Genomic DNA, 24,888 nt, shown 5'->3' with positions numbered 1-24,888 from the left:
GCCAGCAGACTCCCAGAGATGCAGAGGACCAGTCTCCCTCTCTCTCCTCTGAGCTCCACAGCTCTCCACAATTCTTGCCTTGTCCAGGCCTCTTGGCCGGGTCTCAAGTCAAACAAAGTAGACGGCTGGTTACCGCAAAGCTGAGGTGATTCCGGGGGCTGCAGGGCCAAGCCAGGCGGCCCAGGAACAACGGGGCTATTGAGGGAAAGGGACCTCAGCGAAGAGGAGGCACAAACATTCGTCCTTGCATCTTGCCAGATTATGCACCGGCGGTGGGGTACAATGAGGCCCGTGTGGAGAAATGGGCACCCTGTTCTGAAGCGCAGGGAGGCAAAAAGGGGAGACTGCTCGTGTCGTAGCCTTTGGTGGCATGTGCAGAATGGGGAAAGGACCTCTGTCAAGGTCTTTCAAGGACTTCTGTTTACCTCTCCCTTTGCAAGTGCCTAGGTCCGCCTGCCCCAACCTGGTGCCCTCCACATACTTTGGACTACAAATCCCATCGCCACAGGCCAGCCAAGAGTCGGGGGCGATGGGAGTTGTAGTCTGAAACATCTGGAGGCCACCAGCTTGGGGAAGACTGGCCTGGGAAATTGTGGGGTAACACTATAGTTTCCAATGGAAACATATGCTTGGAAATAAAGGCGCTTGAGGAATATGTGTTTATTGAGTGTTCATCCCAACTTGTTTTGCTGTGAGATAAGACGATGTTGGCTATTTAAAGGAGCGTTCATTCTGTTCTGCTTGCAGGGAGGTTAGATGGCACTGTGTCAAAGCGAGTGTCACCCCACACTTTCCTATCACTTTCCTTAACGCAAAAAGTCCGTCCTTTAGAGCTTAATGTAGGGATGGGGAACATGGTTTTTTAGTCAAGGGCCACATTCTGGTGGTGGATGGGACCATAGCTGTCAACTTAGATTTGAAAATAAGGGACCAGCAGCCTCGAAAATAAGGGATCAGCAGCCAAAATAAGGGATTTTAGCCAACCACCTGAAATACGAAGTTAAAAGGGACCAGATAATTTTGGAGAGCAGCGCTGGTTTTTAGCCCTTCGTTTCCAGAGGTTGCTGCTCAAGCTGATGAAACACTGCAATTAAATAACTATAAGCAGCAACCACTTTTCGCACAAAACGAAGTCCAAGCTACGAAGATGCTACCCCAGGCAGAGACGCTCAGTTTGGCGGCCGCGAGGAGGATGGCGGCGGAAGGGCCCGAGGCTCCCGCCAGTCCCGGCGGGGAGGGGCTCCCGGGGGCCAAGGCTGGTGAGAGGAGGCCGGGGGGGGGGGCGGGCAGCCAAGCAACACAGTAGGATCCTCCCTCCTCCCTGGCCAGCAAGGAGGGAGGGAGAGGAGCTGCTTCCTTTGAAACCTGGGAAATTTAAGGGACAGCAGCGGGACACGGCGCTGGGATAAGGGAGTTTCCCGCCAAATAAGGGACGGTTGACAGCTATGGATGGGACAGGACCAGAACCAACAGTGGGAGGGCCACTCCTGTCTCCATCTGCTAGCCCATATCCCATTTCACCCCCTTGTTACCACCCACATGAAATCAGGCCCAAATTTGCCCACCCTTGGGGTAGGTTAAAAATGCGCTCCCAATTAATCAGGGCTTTTCTAAATCTTTTAATTTAAGACCAGCTGTCTCTGAGGCAAAGGACAAGATGGGGCCTTAGCCACCCTAATTCCATGTACAGAAGCCAACAGGACTGCAGTCGAATGTCACTTCAACAGAGGTGACAGGGTGCAGCAAGGCTAGCTTGGGGGGCAAGCACCCTCCACCTGAAGCAGCCTTTTTTCTCTGCTTATGATAGGGCCCTCCTCTGTTGCAGAAGACTGAGCAGCCCCTGCAAAGTAGGCCAGATGATTAAAAGTTCCTGTCCGGGCCGGCTCAGGAGATGTTGGCACCTGAGGCGAACAACAAAATGGGGGTCCCCCACTAGGAAAGAAGGGGCGAGGGAAGATCTACACCAGGAACAAGCGGGTAGCGAAGATCTAAATTGGGAAGAAGGGCGGGAGGACCACAAAAGCGTCCTATTCACCCAGAAGCTGCAGTAGACGGCATTCGGGGGCATTGCTGATAAGGCAAATCCAGCCACCAAGGAATGGGCCACAGCTATCACCGCCTCCACAGCGGTGGCAGCAGGCGATGCATTCCTTGGGAGGCTGAATTTGCTGCCCCTATGGACCCTGCCGCCTGAGGCTGTTGCCTCATGGGTGGGCCGGCCCCTGGTTCCTGTATATTCCCCCTGTTGGTCCCTGTGAGAAACAGGATGCTGGTTAAGGACTTTGGGCCTGATCCCGCAAGGCCAGTCTGGGGCACTCACAAAGCTTCAGCTTTTTTATTTAAAAACAAAACTACTCCCCTACACAAATTTTAATTTTCCTGGCATTTACAGAGGTTGCATGCCAAAAGCTGGGTCTTGCATGCAGTGGCAGAAACACGCAACTTGCTGAGAATTGGCATATGCTGGATGTTCCCACGGTTACCATGCACTGAAGGCCTGTCAGTAGGCCCATTTTGAGTACTATATTTGGGGAGATAAGGGACAACTGTGGTCTACACAGACATCTAGTGGTGAAGACTAGCAATTACAGCTATAAAAAAGGAGACAGAGTAGAACCAAACAAACCCAAAAGGTACTGTATATGCATCACCTTCTACAAAAATGGCAGGCACTTGTTTCACTGTTAAGCAAGTCTTTATTTTATTTATATTTCAATGTATTTATTGCACTTCAATATTAGACAAAAAATAAACTCTCTCTCTTTCTTGTCGGTATCTTTTGCGAGCCTTTTGGACTCCAAACAGCAGCAACAGCAGCAGCACCAGCAGCAGCAAATAAAACCCTCTCTATTTTCCCTTTGCAGCAAATATACTCCGGTTTAGGGAGGGAATTCTTTGTTATAACATACATTTTTTTCCTCTAGATTTCTAAGAAAAGTGCAATGTTTGGTTTGTTTTTTCATTTTAAAAGCAGTGTTGAACAACAACAACAGCAGCAGCAACAGTGTCCGTCCCACCCTGCGAAGAACACAGATATCCCCCACATCATGCACACAGGAGGGTGACTGAAACATGCCATGAGAGCTCCTGTCAATGGGATGTAAAAAGACCTGATATGTTTCAATGCAGAGAATAGGGCGGCAGGGCTGACTACAGCCAAGTTAGGACACTGGGGGGTGGGAGCAGGAGGGTGGTCCTACAGGAGAGAAGTGGGAGGCCAAGACCCCTTTTTGGTCACCTCCCTTACAAGTTCCCCCTCAAAAAAGAATAAAATAAAATCCCAACCAACCTCAAGGTTTGGCTCCTTCTAAATCTACACAGTCTCACATACAAAAGTTGAGGAAAACAATTCCTGGGATCTCTGGAGCTACATAACCAAGGCTGTGTGTAATCCATGTGCCTGCACTTCCAAGCATGGAATCTAGCATCCTTAGAACATCTTTTTAACAGAAAATAAATCTTTTTCCCCTGACAACCCAAGAGTAATTTTGAAAACATTGGACTTTGCAAGGTGAGGTCCGAGACCTAAACTACACATGACAATGGCAGAAATCACATGTAAACCAGAGAACGACTGGGGTGGGGTATAGCTTAAAAGCTCCAAAGGGGCACAATGAACTGTCCCCAACACCGGCCATCTTTCTCTCCTTCAAAGCTCCTTTCCCCAGGCACTTTTAGCTGGTGTTGAGCCTGGGTGGGGTGAGGTGGGGGAGGGGGACTACGGAGAAAAGAACAGGGACAAAGGAATGGTTCAGAACATCGCCACCCCCAGCCACCCATGTGCCCCTTTGGTGTGCAAAACCATGCAGAGACACCTATACTTCAGACACGGGCCTGCCAGCATCATGTGTAGCTTGGGTATCAGAAACCAAGTAGAACTTGCAGGGATCACTAGGTGAAGCACCCTGTGCCCCCATCACCAGAAAAAAGGGGGGGAAACCCACACATTTCCCATCTGGTGGAAGCAGCATAAACTGTACAGAATAAACAAATGCTGTATTTAATTTGCATAATTTACCCAGGTCACAAATTTAAGCATTTCTTGGCTCAAAATCTGGTGTGTGTGTGTGTGTGTGTGTGTGTGTGTGAGAAGTGTAGAGTACACACAGCCTTCAGTATAGCGAATGGAGGGAAATGTTGGAACCAAGCTAATTCTAGGTTCCATTCTGTTCCCCGCCTCCCCAGACACAAGCCAACTAACTGGTTGTTAGGAAAGAGCGATTAGCCGGCAGTCTAGGGTTATATTCACACATCTGGAATAAGAGACTGGGGATTAAATATAACAAAGGCAGCTTCGGAAGATAGCCAGGACTCTGGGGCTCTGTGCCCCATATCCTGGAAAGTGAGCAAGATCTACAGGTTCAAATGGAAAGCTAGGTTCTGGAATTCTGGGAGAGAGTACTCATACAGCTTCGCTCTTCTGGAAAAAGACAGCACCATTGCCTGGAAGGAACTGGTAAGGTTGGGTGGAATGGTATTTGGAGTGTTTGCTTTGCTTAGCCCTTTCTACCTAAGGGCTCAGCTAACCTCTGCTTGTTTCCCTAAACCTTACTTGGCAAGGAAGGCACTCCTGCTTCTTCCATTTGCCCTTCTGAGAGCCTGCCCTCCCCCAAACCCTGTCTGCTCAGAATTTAGCCCTCCAAAAGTCAATGGGGCTTACTCCCAGGTAAGCAAGGTTAAGGACTGCAGCCTTAGCCCCTTTGCAGCGGTCCTCTTCCCACACCATGGGGCCCGACGCCTTCCTAGCATGCTATGGCCGCCTCCGAAAGTTGAGAGCAAGTCTGACCTGTGTACTAGTGGAAGCCCCTATTGTGTTTTTGCTTGCAACATTTACAAAATATATATTATATTGACATAGACACTTTGTCACAGGTGTGACAAAGAGGACTTGCTCAGTTGCAGGGATGGAAGTGGGAAAGTTGAGCAGTTCTACTTTACGCATCTGAACATTAACACCTACCCGGTAAAATCTGTAGCATAAACTGAACGTCTTAAGAGACGGTATAGCAATTAGTTCTGTGTGTGCAATCCCTTCTTCGGGAAAGAGCAGCAACGAAACAGAGCAAACTCCCCACCCCAAAGAAACGAATTCTAAAAAAGAACTGCGGGGGAGCTTGAGTCCTGGGGCTGCGGTAGCATGCAGATAAAAGGAAAGGAGCTAGAGTTGCAACATTCGCCTTATCAATTTGTCCTTTTTTCCTCCTCTCCCCCACCCATCCCACAAAGCGCTACCAAGAGTTATTATAATTACGCACAATAAACCCAGTGTTTTTATATACAGAACTTCAACACAATATCACATGGAAAGTAAGATATATATGCATGTACTGTATATATATATATATATATATATAAATATAAATATATACATATATATATCAGCACACATTTGAAAAACAACACGGTACAACGCGTGTCCAGCTCGTTTGCCTGATCTCCTCTAGCAAAATAAATGATCTTCAATCTGCACAGCGCCGCGGAGAGCACTATCTGGGAAACAAACCCTTCCTCCTGTGTCTGGTCTCCTCGCCAGGGAGGGATCCGCTCTAGTAGATCCCAGCTGCGATGGGCTATGGGTTCCCCTCCCTTGCCGGATCCCTTAGGCTCCTCTCCTTTCACCGTCACCATCTTCTCCCCACGGAGCAAAATTTAGTCCGATGCATTAAGTTTGCTTGATGGTCGATTCTTGGTTCTTCTTACCCAAAACTCGCAGGGTTTCAGAAGCCGTCCAGTCCAGCGGGCTTACGGGTTGATCCGGAAGGCAAGGAGTTTCTCTGAATGTTGGTTGTTGAGGGTTCTCAGGTCAGGCAGGCGGAGGAGCAGCTTGGGGAAAAGCGTGGAGTCGTCCGGGTGCTTCTTAGTCACGAGAGTCCGCAAGGCCCGGATTAACGTCTCCTGGAGGATTTCGACTGCATCCACGTCAGAGATGCCAGAGCGATCTGAAAACCAAAGCAAAGGTATTGAGTTGACAGAAACAGGAAAGACAACGTGGAGAACAGAGGGGTTTTCATTTCCCTGGGGAAAGAATGGTACAGTGGTAGAAGAAGAGTTTGGATTTGATATCCTGCTTTATCACTACCCGAAGGAGTCTCAAAGTGGCTAACATTCTCCTTTCCCTTCCTCCCCCACAACAAACACTCTGAGGTGAGTGGGGCTGAGAGATTTCAGAGAAGTGTGACTAGCCCAAGGTCACCCAGCAACTGCATGTGGAGGAGCGGGGAAGCGAACCCGGTTCACCAGATTACGAGACTACCGCTCTTAACCACTACACCACACTGGCTCTCTCTGGTACCTCTGGATGCGAACGGGATCTGTTCCGGAGCCCCGTTCGCATCCTGAAGCGAATGCAACCCGCATCTGTGCGTCGCCACTTCTGCATGTGACGTCATTTTGAGTGTCTGCGCATGTGCGAGAGGCGAAAACTGGAGGTATCGCGCTCCGTTACTTCCGGGTCGCTGCGGAGCGTAACCTGAATACGCTCAACCTGAAGCACATTTAACCCGAGGTATGACTGTAAAGTTGAAATAGTTGCAATGTTTACTTGTCAGCATCAAGCTCACTTATTAGAGACACCCTGACATTATGATGCAGATGACAATTCAACATTAAAAAAAGTAATAACCCTGTTCTGAAATGACCCAAATTCTGCACCAATAAATTATGCTGGAATACACACACACACACAAAATGAAGGCAGGGAAGCTTCACTGCTGACTATCGGAAATATCATTCAGCAACTGCTTTGAACTTCTGAAAAAAAATTTGCCAGGCGTTTCTCATACCAATTTGCCCCATAAAAGCTAGAAATGTAAATTAAATTTGCTTTTAAAAAAACAAACACACACATCCAAAGCCAGCCCTTTATCAGGATGTTTTTAATGTTTGATGTCTTATCATATTTTTATATGTATGGGAAGCTGCCCAGAGTGGCTGGGGCAACCCAGCCAGATGGGCAGGAGATATATTATCTCAAGGTATTTTACTGTTACTCCATATTTTGTTTTGGTTTTTTGTGTTATGTGTGTGTGTGTGTGTGTGTGTGTGTGTGTGTGTAAATGAAAATAAATCTTTTTAAAAAAACTGATCAACAGGGTAAGTAGTGATGGCTATAAAAGATTAGGATCCCTCTGTAAATACTGCAGTCTTCTAGCTCTAACCTCTGTTTGCAGGGCTGGGCGCCTTTAATTGCTCCAAGGCGAGAAGGAATCATTTGGGATTCTCCCAGCACAGGACCGCAAGTACAGCGAAAGCCTTTAATGCAATCCGCAGAATGCTCCTCCTACCCAACAAAGCCAGTTATGACCCCTTGACTCACCCGCTGAAACCAGGACTACGGCCATGAAGAGCGCCATTTCCTGTGCGTCCAAGTCCAGGGAACTGAGCTTCTCGCTGAACTCAAACATGGCGTCCAGCAGGGAGCCCATGCCCATGGTGCGTAGGCTGCAGAGCGAGTATGTCTCCCCGCTCAGGAAGGTCACCACCTTCTCCTTGGGGCTGAACAGGGAGGAGAAGCGAACCATCAGCACCTGGGAAGGGAAAGAAGAGGGGAAGGTTGAGGGCTAAGCAAACGGGCTGCCACTTTGACCAACATCCTAGGAATGAAGAAAAAGGCCTTCATGAGCTAATCGTTCATTGATTCCAAAACAAGGCTTTGGAATTGCCTGTTGCCATGTCCTATTACCAGGTGGAAGGAGAGGCTGGGAAGCCAGCAGGGTATTTTGAAAAGGAGGACATAGCCCTGAAAGCACAAAGGGTGTCTCTGCTCATCTCTATCACAGGCTGCACTGAGTTTTGCATTTGAGGTTCGAGATTGACTTGTGCCAGGTACCCTTAAAGTTCTCCTGTCTGTAGCACAGGTTTGACCTTTTTCTGTTTTTGAGCAGTGGGAGGAACTACATTTGTTAAAATTCAGCCTGCTGCGTGGCTGTTTGAAGGCACAAGAGTGCTGCTTAAGGGAGGTCTTTCGGGTCCCCTGCGTGAGAGCCAATTGCTAAGCAATGACAGGGCCCTCCAAAAATGCAACAATATTGTGACCCAGCCAGCCTGGCCAAGAGTAAGTGATGATGGGAGATGGAGTCTAAAAAGACATCTGAAGAGCACCACAATGACTGCCTCTGGTGCAAGCTATTTTTTGCCCAAGGAGAGTATGCACCTAGCTCCATCCGTGAGAGGCCCAGGCAAAAGAAGAATTATCGTATTTTTTGCTCTATAAGACTCACTTTTTCCCTCCTAAAAAGTAAGGGGAAATGTGTGTGCGTCTTATGGAGCGAAGGCAGGCTGTGCAGCTATCCCAGAAGCCAGAACAGCAAGAGGGATTGCTGCTTTCACTGCACAGCGATCCCTCTTGCTGTTCTGGCTTCTGAGATTCAGAATATTTTTTTTCTTGTTTTCCTCCTCCCAAAACTAGGTGCGTCTTGTGGTCTGGTGCGCCTAATAGAGCGAAAAATACAGTGCCTAAGGCTATCGCTGGCTGCTAGCCACAATGAGTAGATTCTACAGCTCAGCTGGTAGAGCATGAAACTATTAATTTCAGGGTCATGGGTTCAAGTCTCACGTTGGGCAAAAGATTCCTGCAATGCTGGGGGTTGGACTAGATGACCCTTTTGGTCCAAGCTCTATGATTCTACCTCCTCTGTTGCAGGTAGGCTGTCCCTGAATACCAGTTGCTGAGAATCCCAAATGGGGAGAAATGCTGTTGCACGTGGGTCCCACCTGCTGCTGCTTCTGTTCTTACCTGGAAAGTGCCTGCTTTCAGCAGCATGACTTGGTCTTGCTGGCAGAGTGACTGGAATCCAGGGATGCTCTTGGCAAACTCCACCACCTCCTTGACGGCTGGCGTGAAGCACTGCGAAAATTCCTCCCACACTTGCTGGCTGCTCTTGCCGTTGCTGCAATAGGGGGTGGCGTTCAGAGGACAGGCCTGCATACAACAAGGGTGTCGGCAAAGAAGGTTAAGCTCGATCTAGCCAGAAGAACCGCTTTCAAATACACTGCTTCAGCAAGCGACAAATACCATTTATTTACTTCCAAAAGATGCACTTTTACTGCCGCCTGTGGCGATCACACAGGGTCCCCGGATGTTTCACCGTCTATTGATCCCTGTGCCACCACTTTATTTCTCGCTGCCACCACCCAGGCCCTACCTGGTAAAATACTGAGTCCAGTCAGGGTTAAGTTGGAACATAAACCTCTGTTTGTTTATTGCAGTTTAACAAGCGTGTGGTTTCATAAACGGTCAATTACAATCATGGGATGCCTATCCAGACCTATAACTTCCGCTACCTGCTCTCACTCACTAAACCACCTCTCAGATATTTACTTGTCTTCCTGGCTCCTAACTGTTCCTGACTCAGCTTATTTCGCTACACTAACTCAACCTACCCACAGACCCTATCCCAATTAACTCCCATTCCAAACAACCAACCAACTCCCCCTTCGCCCTTCCCGGAGCTGGTTTTATAGTCCCTCTGACTCCACCCCCCTGGGTTCTGATTGGGTAACCTGTTTAATTATTTCACCTCCCGCACTCTCATATGTTAACGTCACACCGCCTTATATTGCAAAAGGTGGTTCGTGTAATCAAAGTAAATGGTAAAGGACCCCTAGATGGTTAAGTCCAGTCAAAGGCGACTATGGGGTTGCGGCGCTCATCTCGCTTTTCAGGCCGAGGGAGCCGGCGTTTGTCCACAGACAGCTTTCCGGCTCATATGGCCAGCATTGCTAAACCGCTTCTGGCGCAACGGAACACCGTGACGGAAGCCAAAGCGCACAGAAATGCCATCTACCTTCCCGCTGGAGCGGTACCTATTTATCTACTTGCACTGGCGTGCTTTCGAACTGCTAGGTTGGCAGGAGCAGGGACAGAGTGATGGGAGCTTGCCCCATTGCATGGATTTGAACCCCCGACACAAGGGAGGGGGAGTAGTAATCTCTAGTCAATTAAAATGTATAAATTATTCAGACTGAAATACCCCTGAATCTATGGCAAAATAGTATCTGGCATATAGCAATGTCCTCACCAGACACAAAAGGGCAAATAAAGGCATAACAAATGGAGACACCTTCCAAGAAATGTGGACCCCTTTCTTTAACTATGTTAATGACTAAAATCAAGACCTTCTTATACCAACCGCTCACTATTCTCAGTGGAAGGGTTACGTTAAGTAATATGTTTGAATGTTGAATGTGTTAAGTATATGTATAGAGACAATGGATAAAACAAAGACCATTGGATGTGCTTCTGGGGAAGCTTTTAATGGTTATCTGTATTTGTTTAAGAACCATTAAATTTGTTTTAAAAAATTATTTATTATTCATTTGAGAAATTTATGGTCTCCTTTTCCCTTAAAAATAAATCCCAGAGTAGGGTGTAATAAAACATCGTGAACAATAAAACCAACCACTGTTATTTAAAAGCTCAGTGTCAACAGATCAGCAACATCTGCAAGGGCAAAACTCCTGACTGCCTCCTTCAATTAGCTCTGCAAGGAAGAGATGGAGAACTTGGGGTCTTCCACATATTGTTGGGACTTCAACTCCCGTAAACCCTGACCTTTGGCCATGTTGGCTGAGGTTGATGGGAGGGTTGTAGGTTTCCCACCCTTCATATAAATGGCAGTGGGGGAAGAAACAGGTAATCTATCAAACAGCTTTTCCTCGCCTTGCACATCATTTCATACACAAAACTGTTTGTGACTATTTTTCCTTCCAGTGGGAGTTATTTCCTCTCAAGAAGCTCCACTGGGAGAAAAATGCATAGGTGTGTGTGTAAGACCATGGGCAGAGGTCACCCCACTCCCAGTATTCACTTGAAATTCCCTCCCTCCCTGCCCTCCAGTAGCAGAATGCAGTGTGCCACTTCATGCCACAAAGAGGGCTCGTATTTTTATAACTGCAAAAAGGGAAAGCTTCTCTGCAGGGGAGACGGCTGGGCTGGGACCATGTTTCCCCATGTGCTAGTTTGCCACTTGTGCAGATTATTTATTTTTTAAAAACAGGAGCAACGGTGTACATGGTCCAAAACAACACCTTATTCCGCTGCACGTCAGTGGGTGGGGAAGGTAGTAAGTAAGGGAGCTGCATTTCCAGCTCAAGGCAAACAGAGGAGGTGGCTGAGCCACGCAGATCTCTATGTGATATGTAAAATAAAGGTAAAGGGACCCCTGACCATTAGGTCCAGTCGTGACCGACTCTGGAGTTGTGGCGCTCATCTTGCTTTACTGGCCGAGGGAGCCGGCGTACAGCTTCCAGGTCATGTGGCCAGCATGACTAAGCCGCTTCTGGCGAACCAGAGTAGCGCACGGAAACAATGTTTACCTTCCCGCAGGAGCGGTACCTATTTATCTACTTGCACTTCGACATGCTTTCAAACTGCTAGGTTGGCAGGAGCAGGGACCGAGCAACGGGAGCTCACCCCGTCTGATTGGCAAGTCCTAGGCTCTGTGGTTTAACCCACAGCGCCACCCACATCCCTATGTGATGTGCACATGTGGCTAGACCTTGGAATACTATTGCCCTGATTCAAGCAGGTCATTTCTGAAGGGAAGGTTGCCTTTATTTAATCCTAAAATGCAACATAAGACGCTGTATTTCTTATAGCCCTGAGGGCTCTTGAAAATGGCTCATTTGCGGTGCAGAGAGCGTTGTTTCCAACAGAGGGAGCTTGAAGCGTTTCCCAGCTGAAAACCAGAGCGTCATGCTGGAGATCCTGCAGCAGCCAACAAGCCCAGCTTTGCAAGCTGAAGGCAGTCTTCCACCGCAGCTCGGCCCAGTGCCTGATTTCCAAACTGAGCCGTGCTGAGGCTCAAGCCCGCTCGGAAGCGTTGAATCACTGAACTGTAGAGCTAGCCCAACTCCCTGCAATGCAGGGAGCCATTCCTAGGTGGGTTTGAACCACCAACATTCTGGTTAACAGCAGCTAGATGCACTCACCCTCTGCATCATTACGATTCTCTCTTTCCCTGAAGCTGGCCAACATTGGGGAGTAATGAAAAGTTACGGTGCAGAGAAGATAACCACCCCCTGTTGTCTGCCCCGAAGATTTGAAGGTATCATGCCCCTCTGCATGGAGGCTCCATTGTTGGCAATCATTGTCCCTACCCATCTTCCATAACCTATCTCCAGTGATGCCTACATTCTTGTGGCTATCGCCACACATCCGATGGCAGTGTTTTCCCCAATATAATATTTAATTCTAGTACTTACGATGCCTCGACTGGTAGTACCCCGCCAGGGGCAGCCCCTCTGGGCGTTTGCTTCGGGATAGCCGTACTCAAAGGCTGGGTAGCACCCGGCATTGTGCAGATAGCCGGACTGCTGGGCCTTGAAGATCTCGTTGCCAAAGCACCGGGAGCCGTTGTCCACGAAGCCGGGGGGCTCTTGGGGGCCGTAGCTGGACACGCGCAGAGTGGCCGACTCATACTGCCCGTAGCTGTAGGAGTTGTTCAGCTGCTGATCGTTGTAGTTGGTCAAAGGGCAGGCCTCGCTCCCGGGGGACCCTCCCCGCTTGCCCAGGCGGTCCTGGCCGCTGACGAAGATGTCGTGGTAAGCCCTCGAGATGGCACTGATGGCCTCCTCTTCCTGGGCGTTGGGGCTGGGTGGGGCGGCGTCCGCCTCAGGGCTCATGCCAACGTCCATGGGGGCCTCGTTCAGGCTGTTCATGTAGCTCTGCATCTCATCCAGCAAGCGCTGCTTCTCCCGTTTAGGAATGCGCCCAAAGCGCACAGCTGTTGGGGGGGAGAGAAATGGCAGGAGAATGTGAGCAAGGGAAAAGGATGCCATGAAACGGGCCCTTCTTGGGCAAGTCAAGGGGACAGCTATTGGGGACAGCATGCCGCCGTCCGGAAAATAAACAGCAGGTTGAGGATAATCTGTAGTGATGGAAGATTTCGGCATGAGAAGCTTTTCTCCTTGTCCCTATGCTAATGTGGGGGAAACTGCACCCACCAAAATTCTCCCTGTTCTTGCTTCCAACCTGGCAGCACTGGGGTGGGTGGGGAGGCAAAGACAGTGGTACAGGCCTTTGGAATCGCCTCAAACACCACTGAAAGAGGTACAGGCCAAATCAGGTAAGCTATCTCAAATAGAATCATAAAACTGTGGAGAAGAAGAGTTTGGATTTGATATCCCGCTTTATCACTGCCCGAAGGAGTCACAAAGCGGCTAACATTCTCCTTTCCCTTCCTCCCCCACAACAAACACTCTGTGAGGTGAGTGGGGCTGAGAGACTTCAGAGAGGTGTGACTGGCCCAAGGTCACCCAGCAGCTGCATGTGGAGGAGCGGGGAAGCGAACCCGGTTCACCAGATTACGAGGCTACTGCTCTTAACCACTACACCACACTGGCAAACTGGAGGAAGGGGTCCTGAGGGTCTTCTAGTCCAAACCTCTGCAGTGCAGGAATCCTGCTCACAGCCGTCCCTGGGTGGGTGGGCTCGAACCACCAACCTTCTGGTTAACAGCTAGATGCGCTGACCCACTGCACGTATGCACAATTTCTGCAACTTGTGGGGTGGCGGCGACTGCCGATTTTGGCATTAACTTTTCCACAGACAAAGCGGAGGGGGACCAGATAAAACCCTGTTCCAAAATCCACAGCATCACTGCGAAGCCGAAATTAGTCACCAGCTCCTCAAGGTTTCTGGGTACATCTATCACGTACCCAAGAGAGTTGTCGTGGATGCTGCCTGCTTTCTGGGCATGAGAGGCTCCTCCTACAACTTTCTCCGTTGCCCTGGAAATCCTGGCCTGGAAGCATAAATCAGCCCAGGGCTCTATTTATCAACCAAAGGATTTGCTGACACAGTGCCCTTGTAAGAGTAAAGGAGCAGCGGAAATAGCCAGCCATTGCTTGTGCTTTAAAGGCTGGCTTGGACTTTGTATTGTGGGAAACATTAATTAGAAAGCAAACCAGGGTCTAGCACTCTTTTCTCATGCCCCACTCCCTAGCCATTTTAGAGAGGATGCCCCCAGGTCTGCCTTTCCTAAGGGGAGTGTGTTTTACAATACTGTAAACAAACACTCTGCCTACTATCTCTTAGATGAAACACAGGACACTTCAATGCAGTTTGGTGTTGCTCAACTAATTCTAATGCACTTGCAGGAAAACCACAGGGCCTGTTATTGATGTACATCCAAAGCTCTGGATTGTCACTGAAAGTAATTCATTACAGCTGCCCCGAATCATAAAATCATAGAATTGCAGAGCTGGGAGGGACCTCAAGGGTCATCTAGTCCAACCCCTTGCAATGGAGGATTTTTTTGCCCAATGTGGGGCTCGAACCCACAGCCCCGAGAGCAAGAGTCTGCTGCTCTGACGGCTGCTCTGACCCTGCCTAGATGCTTACCATCTCTTGACATGCCCACCGCCAGGCACTTCTTGAAGCGGCAGTGCTGGCAGCGGTTGCGGTTCATCCTCATGATCATGCAGTTTTCGTTCTTGACACACATCTTGTAGTTGATGTTCTGCTGAATGCTCCTGCGAAAGAAGCCCTGGCGGATGGAAGGAAACAGCGACCAGGTTAGCAAAGAGAACCTAATACTAACACATGTCACACGCTGACCCCCTATTCTGCACTTAGGTAAAGGTAAAGGGACCCCTGACCATTAGGTCCAGTCGTGACTGACTCTGGGGTTGCGGCGCTCATCTCGCTTTATTGGCCGAGGGAGCCGGCGTACAGCTTCCGAGTCATGTGGCCAGCATGACTAAGCCACTTCTGGTGAACCAGAGTAGCGCACGGAAATGCTGTTTACCTTCCCGCCGGAGGAGGGACTATTTATCTACTTGCACTCTGACGTGCTTTTGAACTGCTAGGTTGGCAGGAGCAGGGACCGAGCAACGGGAGCTCACCCCGTCGCGGGGATTCGAACTGCCGACCTTCTGATCGGCAAGTCCTAGGCTCTGTGGTTTAACCCACAGCGCCACCCGCGTCCCTGGTCTGCACTTGGGGTTGCCAGATTTCCAAAAGTGAACATCTCTCCCCAAAATGATGCTTCTTAGCTATTTTTCAGGAAATTCGCAAAAAAAAAAAATCAACACTTCTGATACGGGTTTTCCTGGACATTTTAACCCATTTTCAAAAATTCCACCGGGACGCTATTTTTGATGGATGAATCTTGGCTATTTCTGGGAAATTCCGGATGTATGGCAGCCCTATCTGCTCTGTTTTCAGAGTTGTAATTAAAGCTGAGAATGCTGTTAGCCTCTTTCCAAAAGTTGGCTGAAGGGGTTGCAAAGAGCTACAGGGAACCTAGCGCAAGTTAACTCTCCCCCAAATTCCCAGGGGGCCAGTTTGGATGGACAGCAAACAAAATGGTCTCCAATTGGCTTGATAAGCTTCAGGAATGCTGTTAGGGGGCCGCCCACATAGCCTGAGCCACAGCATGTGGGGGTCTTTTTTTGGGGGGGGGGGTTAGCAGGGTCTGGGTCTCTCAACCCTTCCCTGCTCCCCTTCACACACACACACACACACACACACACACACACACACTCATACAGTGCTAGTGAGACTTCCAGCAACTTGCAATCTTAATTTCCCAGAGGCATCTACATGTACAAATTAGAATATGCAAATATTATGCAGCCTTGTGCCATACAGCCTTTACCGCATAAGCACCTAGCAATGCCCCTGGTCATAACCAAAGCACCCGTTTTGTCTTTCCTAGCCATGTCTGAGCGTCGCCTTCAAAACCTACTTGGCTAGAGGCTATATTGCAGTATATAGCACACCTGCTTTCAATTCAAACAGGGAGACGGGCAAGAGAGAGTCAAGACTCATCACTTCTGCAAGGCACTTTAAAAGTAAACCAGTTAATGCAGAGCTCATGGCTGGTTTGGAAAACATAGTCCCGGGATCTATGAAAAGCACACGCAAGAGCCAGAGTTGCATGTGATCCACATTCCAATGCACAAGCAGAAGATTCGATAAAAGGTGCCAAATTCAGTGCTCTAAGGATCTCAGCTTGGTTCTTTTTTACTTAAAATAATGATTTCCAGTCCTTATCGCTTAAGAGAAAACTTTATAGATGTGTGAAAAGGAGAATAAGCAGAGCACAGCTTACCTTGCATCCCTCACAAGCATGGACGCCATAGTGGAAGCCTGAGGCAATGTCACCGCAAACCTTGCAGAGCAGCACCATCCCACCTGTCTCTGTTGAGGAAGAGAAAAATGGTGGTTAATTCTCCACCTGTGCCCTCCTCTCCACCCTCAGTCTCTGCCCCCTGCCAATTGCTCCCCCCCCCCCAAACATGGCGTCCTCCAGATTTTGGGAGCTATAACTCGCATTATTAGCCAGAGATGGCAGCACTCCCAATAGTCATGGCAGTTGTTAAGTCCAAAACGGCTGGAGATTCAGCTGGTTGGGGAAGGCCGGTTTAGAGCGTGCAGGCCCAATGGAAATGGAGATTTGCATGCCAACACAACACCAGACCCACTTCAGCTAAGTGAAACGTTTCTTCCCTTCTTTAAAACGGGAGTAGCAATGGGCTAGCGCTCCCACATGATAAATTAAAGGGAGGTAAATGAGAAGAAAGGCTGGCCCCAGCCTTGAGCCTTTGCAGTAAGGTAGGTTTTCAAATCGCAAGTAACTAGGCAGATCTTAGAATCATAGAATTGGACGTGAAGTAAATTTGTTCAAGTTTTTTGAAAAACCCAATAATAATAATAATAATACAGTGGTATCTCTTGTTGCAAACGGGATCCGTTCCGGAGGCCAATTTGCAATATGAAAAGAGCGCAACCCGCAGCGGCGCATCTGCACACGCATGGGTTGTGATTCGCTGCTTCTGTGCATGACGTCACTTTGCACGTCTGCGCATGCGCCAGCGGCGAAACCCGGAAGTAACCCTTTCTGGTACTTCCAGGTCGCCGCGGGACGTAACCTGAAAGAACGTAACATGTAGTAGTAGTAATAATAATAATAAAAATAAAAATAATAATACCACCCAAACAAACTGAGAGCCACTTACTTGTGAAGGTGCCGGTGGCTCCGTTCTGTTTGGCAGCGGGTACCCTGCTCTGCGTTGGGGGCGACTGGCCCTTGCTGGGGTAGCGGATGCCCTCGGGGAACTGGAAGGCTACCTTGGGCGAGGACGGGGAGCTGGCCCGTTGAGGCTTAATGGCCCCGATCTCCGTAAGGGTCAGCTCTTCCAGCGAGGATGGCAGTGAGTGTTGAGGCGAAGGCACCAGGTATCCACTGGGGGGGCTGCCCGGGGTGGGGCTGGAGCCGGCTGTGGAGCCCACATACAGGATCACGCCACCTGGAGAGACGGTGGACAAGGAGGAGGTAGGGAAAAGATCAGGACTGTGGAACTGCAGAGAGACGTCGAGCAAGTGTGAGCTGAAACCTGCTTGGAACATTTATTTGCTTAGAAGTCATATACGTCGCTTGATTGAAGAGATCCCTAATATAAAACTGAGTGTCAGATGTTGACCTGGGAGACCTGCATTCGAATCCTCACTCAGCCATGAAGTTCACTGGGTGACCGGGCCTCAGCCTAACCCACCTCACAGGGTTGTTGTGAGTGTAAAATGAGGAGGGGAGAACTACGTTTCCTTGGTAACAATGAACAAGTACCAGTTGCCAATATAGTATTAGGCAAACTACCCCCAAGTTGTTAAATATGTTTACTAAAGACAAGTGAAAGGAGCAGACTAAATTAGATAACTTTTTTTAAAAAAAAGTTTTATGAAGAGGTTTTCAACCTAATGTACCATGAAATTCAAACTGGAGAATAATATATCAAACATAAAAACTAAAGAAAAAAAGAAACATACATTAATAATCATCCTCATATGATCCTCGTAAAACACAACATTATAAATACATCTACGTAGCACTCAGTCACTATTTTATCTTCAATTAACTCACTCTTCAGGTCATTAAAAAAAAAAATTCCTCCAACGCAAACTGAAAATTTACAGATGCAAATGATCCTAATTTGCATAAGAAAATGTTCCAGAAAACATTCCAGGAGATTCTCTAATTCAACATTTTCTGTCGTGGCTGAGCAAGGACCAGGTCACCGGAGTCTGTGCACCTACAAGATGCCATTGCTTGGATGTAAACAATGAGTGTGGGGGTGAGCAGACCCCCCCCCCCCGTTTGCTTTTAAAAGGGGGGAGGGCACCCCTGGGTGTGTCTTCACAGAAGACTCCAGAAGCCTTGCCAAGGCAATGGGCACCATGGGTTCAAAGAGGTGCTGGTGACTAGAGGCGTCTTTTTGCACTCCTATAAAGTGAGTTTGTTCCTGCCTCCAGCCCACCAACTCTCTTGTAGGCAGCGGCAGGCAGCTAGCAAACAAACAGATCCTTCCAATTCCTCAGCTCTCATTTCTTGAGGGCCAAAGAAAGCAAAAATCACCGTGAACTAGTGCCATATAGGGCATTGCTGGAAGAGAGGAAAGGGAACGACGGAGAATATGAGGTGGCTTGTGGAACCACCGATCAAGGCCAAGCTGAACCACTTTCTGCTGAAAGCTCCAAGCAAACTTTATTCTGCAATCTACGACGGCTGCGAGAAGCGAAAGCAATAGTAAGACAACATCCGTTGCCGATTACAAATTGTGCCTTTAGCATTCATCCGACATTAACCTGGCTGTGATTTCGAACCACCGTTGCTCCACCCCTTCTTTAGCAAACCATGGCTCTGTCTTTTCGCAGACGGCATGTGTGCCAGCCGTCTGACCAGTCAAAACCTGTGCACAGAGGTCAGAGAGGAGGAAATGGGGAAATTCAGCCTCGATTGGGGTCACTGCTGCCGCAAACCACCACCCCTCCCTTCCTCCCCGCAAAAAACTGTGTCTCTTTCCGCCAGGGCACTGAGCTGGCAGCTGTGCCTGAAGGTGTGAAGCCAGTGACCGACTGAACGCATGCGGCCTCCATGTGGGACGGCGCATGGGGAAGAGCAGAGAATGATGTGGCCCGGGCGACACGTGCTGCGTGAAAACTAGGACAAGCGGATGGCACGCATATGAAGGCACGAAAGCCCAAGCGGCCATCTGAGAGGCGGAAGGCCGTGCCAGGACCCCACAAGGTGCCACTGCAAATGCCAAATCAGAGGCCCCATCGGCTCAGGGCAATTGGCTTCCCTTCCAACAGTGCGTTTAGGGAATCGCTTGGTGAAACTGTCCCTTAACACCCTTTTTAATAGCTTTGCACTGCCAGGTCTCAAGGCCAGGGCAGGTTGTGAGCCTGACGTCAGAGGAATTGATCAGGATGGGAGATCAGCCTGTGTGTTCAGGCCTGGCCAAAGGGAAGAGACTATAGAGAGGCTAAGGAAGGCTCTTTTAACGACAATAGCCCCCTGGCATCCCTATAAAGTACAGGTGGGGTCCTCTAGACATTGCTAGATGTCAATTTTCATCATTCCTGAAGAGCCACAGGGAAAGGCCAGTGGTCCCACCAGCTCTCAGCTCCTCTCCCTTTTCCTGATGCCTCCTTCGCTAACTCAACATTTTCTCCTCTGCCCCCCTCCAAAAGAAGCAGAGATGTGCTCCATTGCACAAGGATTTTGTAAAGTGGACCACACAGAAGCGTTACAGGAGCCGCACTCCCTCTGGCTCCTCGACTTATGTGCCCGAACTCACACACCACATCCGCATGCGACCTACATCAGGAACGGAGGAGTACTTTCCGAGCAAACGTCTCCACACTCCCTCGCTCCCTTCTATCTTTTGGTGACAGAATGAGTTTAATTTGCCGTAAGGGCCAATCATCGTCACTCAGCTCTGTCCTGCAAAAACCCCTGGCTTCAAAAACATGCGCCAAAAATAAACCGCCTCTCTTTTATGTTTTCCTAGGCATTGTGAAGCTTATAAGGGCAAGGGCAGCATGTTCAGGCTGCAAGCAGCGCCGGCCTTAAAACCAACTTTGGGCATGGGAGAAGAGTTTCTTCCCAGCGAGAGAGCGCACTCAAACCATTCTGCTCGGCAGACCGTCAGCTGAAGGGGCATCTGGGATTTCGCTTGCATGATCTAGAACTGCATTTGAGCTTTGGCCTAGATCAAGGAATTCTCGAACTCTAAACAGTGGGCCTCTTCTCCAAACAGAGAACAGCCCAAACTCCCTCATCAAACGAACAACGAAGCCAAAGATTCAACTTCTATGGTGGGCTCTGGACCTCAGCCTAAAAGCAAACAGTTCAACAAGGCATGCATGTCCCACAATGTGCTTTTTCTATCACTGCTGGTTCTGTGGATCAGAGAGGCAAACACCTTCCCTTCCCCACAACACCTTAGGACCTTCTCTGGACAGTCAAAAGATGCTGCAAAGATAAGCAGAGCAAGTGAAATCACGCTTCTTCTCCTTTGCAGCATCCACATGACACCATCCTCATCAAAATGCTGCCCCATTATTATTCACCCATTTAATCCGGATTTACCGTTTCTGCAGAAAATCCGATAAGTTTAAGAAAAAAACACACACAACCCTGCAGAAATAGTAAATCCGGATTAATTTGGCAGTGGAGGGTTTGAGGGAGAGGATATGGGGGAGCATTCTGTTGAGGACGATGTGGTGAAAGTGATCCCCTTGTTGGAACAAATCTCACCCTCCTGACTGGACAGCGGAAGTAGCGCTGTGGTCTAAACCAATGAGCCTAGAGCTTGCCGATCGGAAGGTCGGCGGTTCGAATCCCCACGACGGGGTGAGCTCCCGTTGCTCGGTCCCTGCTCCTGTGAACCTAGCAGTTCGAAAGCACATCAAAGCGCAAGTAGATAAATAGGTACCACTCCGGCGGGAAGGTAAACGGCATTTCCGTGCGCTGCTCTGGTTTCGCCAGAAGCGGCTTAGTCATGCTGGCCACATGACCCGGAAAAACTGTCTGCGGACAAACGTTGGCTCCCTCGGTCTGTAAAGCAAGATGAGCGCTGCAACCCCAGAGTCGTCCGCGACTGGACTTAAGTATCAGGGATCCTTTACCTTTACCTTTACCTTTTTAGCAGAAGATCACATACTCTGCATACAGCAGAATGTTCCAGGTCAGATTCTTGTTAAGCCCAGCAGAAGGATAGCAAAGGCAACAGGAAAGATTTTTGCCTGAAATCTTTGGGGTAGCCGCTGCCAGTCATGGGAGAGATTGTGTTGGGCTAGATCAAACTTGGGTCTCCAGCTGTTTTTGGACTACAAGTCCCATCATCCCTGACCACCAGACCTGCCAGCTAGAGATGATGGGTGTTGTAGTTCAAAACCCAAGTTTGGGAAACCCTGGGCTAGATGAAAAATGGTTTTTACTCAGCATAGCAGCAACCCTGTATGTTCAGAACTGAGATGCATGCATCTCTCACACAGAACTTATTTTTATCACTTCTTTTGGATACCTGAAGTGGCCTCAAGGGTTGTTTTACAGGGGTCGGTGGAATTGCCCCATTGATCAGAAGCGCAGTTGGGGGGAAACAACTGTTTACACCTTGATTCCACCAAGACACACGGAAATTGGGCATCAATTTGAATCCTGTCCCACTAGTCTTGGGTGCTGGGTTACGCTTCAAAACTCTGGCTCTCTGCATACATCTTTAGGAGCAGAAAACCCCCAAAATACTGTAATATGTCGACCACCTCTCCATGGGCGTAGCCAGGTTTTTGGTTAGGGGTGCAGTCTTTTGCTGGGGAGGAACCTCAAATTTGTATTGATTTTGATTGATTTAGGGGGTCAACTGGCCCCCTTGGCTACGCCCATGATCACGAACTTCTCCCTGTTTTCTCTATCTCTTAAAAAAAACCCTTAAATGACTTTGCTTCCATGCCCATCTCCGCGACTTTGCAAATGGGGCGGCCGAACTGCCCCGGGATCGCCGCGCTGCCCGCCGCGCATCTGTGCCAAGCGAGCAGCAGCCCGAGCGCTTGTTATTTTTAGCGCCTGCCAATCGCCGCCGGAGAAGAGCTCCGAGGGGGCGGCGGTGGCAGGAGCGAGCTCCGGTTCCCAGCTCCGCTTCGCCTCCCCTGCGGAGCGGAGCCTCCAATCGGGTCAGCGCCTCACGTGTCCGCCTCTAGCTGCCGCGGAACGAGTGTCAGGAACAAGCAACGTGCTGGAGCGCCGCCAAGGCGGGGAGGGGAGACACCTGACTCGCGGCTCACATGGCTCGGGCGGCATTCATCCTCCTCCCCGACAGCAGGAGGCGGCTCTCTGCACGCGAGGCGCCCGCGATGCAAGACGCGGCATTGCATGTTTGCGCATGCAGCTGCATGCATGCATGCAAGGGGTTGCGCATGCACCTGCATGCATGAAAGCGGGGGCGGGCGAGAGACGCGATTCGGGAGGAAGGGGAGCTGTGGAGGTGGCCGGATCCTTCCTTTGTTAGCGCATGGACAAGTTCGCGGCTGGCTCCTGGAGGAGAATCGCCACGCCCAGCCGGGACCGCAGGGAGCAGGTTTTAGAAAAGAGTGCATCTGTGCATGTGCAGAACGCCCTCCGTAAGAAGGAGAGCAGCCCCTTTCCCTTCCTTTCCCCAGGTGTAGGATTGCAGAAGAGGAGGACGGGGGCCTTCCGGAAGCCAAAATGGGAGACTCTTGCCTGAAAACGGCACACCGAGCGCTACTGACCCCTGGGTCAAGTTAAGGCACCAGACCTCTCTTGGTAAAAGCTAAGGGCAGCAGAGGTTAATCTGCAAAAATATGAGTTGCGCAATACGTGAATCTGGGCAGCCCAGATTGCAGCTGCAAGGAGGGAGCAGTTAAAATGGGACTGCCACCATCACTCCTACAAGTTTAAATAAATCTCCCCTCCATGAAAAAACGCACCTTTACTCTGCATATATACAACAGGAATAAGCAGGAGGTGTGATGGAACCCAGGATTCCTCCTTCCCAGTATTTATAGTCTCCCATTCTCCCTCCGGCAGTGGAAAAAGAAATCCAGATGTCTGCATTATGCCCCATTACCTTCTCATTACTTCTAGATACCCAGGTCAGCTCTTCTCAGGATGGTTTATGCGAATACATATAGTATAACAGAGTTTGGTATAGATTCTATAAAAATTGTGTGATTTGAAACAGTACACTGTTCCAACGTACCTATTTAACAAGTATAGCACTGTACAGTACCTGCTTTCTCTACGCAATTTTGGCTTTCTAGCTTTGCTAAATCATCTGAGAATTTTGCTTGTGCACACTGAACTTTGGAAACCGTGCAAAGCTTAATTTTGGAGCCAGATTTGTATATGACACACTGGGGTATGCTTTGCAGCACTTATTGCTGCTGCTGTAATTTTTGAAGTGAAGACCACAGGAATGGGCTTGTTTTTGCTCAGACTACAAACAGTGATTTTCTTAACTAGAGCAAGTAAGTGGCTGACAAAATACAGGTGGGTGGCGAGGTGAATATCGCACAAGTAGCTGTCGCAGGCTGCACCAGTGCCGGATCTGGGTCTTAGGACGTTTGGGTGACGCATCCTTAACCTGCAAGAGGCTGGGTATACAAACCAAGGAACACAGGAATCTGTCTTATACAGAGTTCAGACCATTGGTCCATTTAGCTCAATATTTGCCTGCACTGGCGGCAGCAACACTCCAGGATTTCAGAGGGGGGTATCTTCCAGCCTGATGTGGAGATGTTGGAGATTGAATCTCAAACCTTGTGCGCGCAAAGCATAATCTCAAATCCTGAATGCTTCTCAAGAACTCTCATACTGTTTCTGATCAGTATGCCTTGTCATTTGCTGGTCTTGTTGTTGTTGTTTAGTCATTTAGTTGTGTCCGACTCTTCGTGACCCGCTGGATCAGACCACGCCAGGCACTCCTGTCTTCCACTGCCTCCCGCAGTTTGGTCAAACTCATGCTGGCAGCTTCGAGAACACTGTCCAACCATCTCGTCCTCTGTCATCCCCTTCTCCTTGTGCCCTCCATCTTTCGCAACATCAGGGTCTTTTCCAGGGAGTCTTCTCTTCTCATGAGGTGGCCAAAGTCTTGGAGCCTCAGCTTCAGGATCTGTCCTTTCAGTGAGTACTCAGGGCTGATTTCCTTCAGAGTGGAAATCTTGCAGTCCATGGGACTCTCGGGAGTCTCCTCCAGCACCATAATTCAAAAGCATCAATTCTTCGGCGATCAGCCTTCTTTATGGTCCAGCTCTCACTTCCATACATCACTACTGGGAAAACCATAGCTTTAACTATACGGACCTTTGTTGGCAAGGTGATGTCTCTGCTTTTTAAGATGCTGGTCTTAGTCTCCAGCAAACCCTTGACCACAGTCTGCCTTGCATCTTGTGTCCTACACCCAATTAGCACTCCCACTTCTGTGTTTCTCACGTTTTTTAAACGTAAGAAATGGCACTCATTAAACCGGCAGAAGAGTGGCTTTTGCATGACCTTTTTTAATACTTGTTTGCAGAGACATCTTGTCATGTTCCTTCATCCCAACCACATGCACTGATGAATCTACTTTTTGCTGCCTCTTATTTTGTTTAAAAACAGCGGCCTGAAAACTGTGCTCCGGAGAACCTCCTTATCAGGAGGATTTCCTTGCTGAGAAGATCAATAACAGCAGACAAGCCAGGTGCTTATCTTTCACTGCAATGTGCAGAGATGCTGCAGAAGCGATGGGCATGTTCTCTAGAGGGCACATTCTGATGCAGGGCCACCAGCGAGGAGGACCCTGTGTGCCGGGGTGATGCAGCACACTAAATATTGCTTCTGAATCCTCAGTGACACACGGATTTCTTACAGATCAGTCTGTCTGCAAAGTATTTCCTGAAACACTGAAAACCACTGCTTTCAAAGGTGGGCAGACTGTGGATTATCTGTATTTATATCTCGGCTTTTCACAACACCCTGAAAGTTGGCAGCCGCCGGTTTAAAATAGCACTGAATAGGATCATTTCAGCCTATTTACTCGCCTCTGCTAAAAGACACCTAAACTCACGTCCCCCCTGCCCACATTGTGGCGCCCCAGCTAGTT

The 24,888-nt window shown here is 49.2% G+C and overlaps 1 protein-coding gene across 5 annotated transcripts in view; it reads right to left on the bottom strand.

The window, feature by feature from the left end:
- Window positions 1-2,673: 2,673 nt before the first annotated feature.
- The window catches only part of LOC310755874 (nuclear receptor subfamily 1 group D member 1-like), a 56,997-nt gene continuing 34,782 nt past the window's right edge, over window positions 2,674-24,888 (bottom strand). For all 5 annotated transcript variants that reach the window (XM_083599266.1, XM_083599268.1, XM_083599269.1 and 2 more), the window contains 7 exons: window positions 16,966-17,256; window positions 16,059-16,147; window positions 14,345-14,489; window positions 12,205-12,725; window positions 8,735-8,920; window positions 7,316-7,526; window positions 2,674-5,939 (listed from right to left, as the gene is read on the bottom strand). In XM_083599266.1, the coding sequence (XP_083455392.1) occupies window positions 5,743-5,939; window positions 7,316-7,526; window positions 8,735-8,920; window positions 12,205-12,725; window positions 14,345-14,489; window positions 16,059-16,147; window positions 16,966-17,256 (1,640 nt within the window). In that variant the 3' untranslated portion in view covers window positions 2,674-5,742. The remainder of the gene's footprint in view (window positions 5,940-7,315; window positions 7,527-8,734; window positions 8,921-12,204; window positions 12,726-14,344; window positions 14,490-16,058; window positions 16,148-16,965; window positions 17,257-24,888) is intronic.

The sequence above is a fragment of the Podarcis filfolensis genome, assembly GCF_964270895.1.
Source record: "Podarcis filfolensis genome assembly, chromosome: 2".
Lineage (NCBI taxonomy): Eukaryota > Metazoa > Chordata > Lepidosauria > Squamata > Lacertidae > Podarcis > Podarcis filfolensis.
This window is presented reverse-complemented; position numbering and strand designations above follow the sequence as displayed.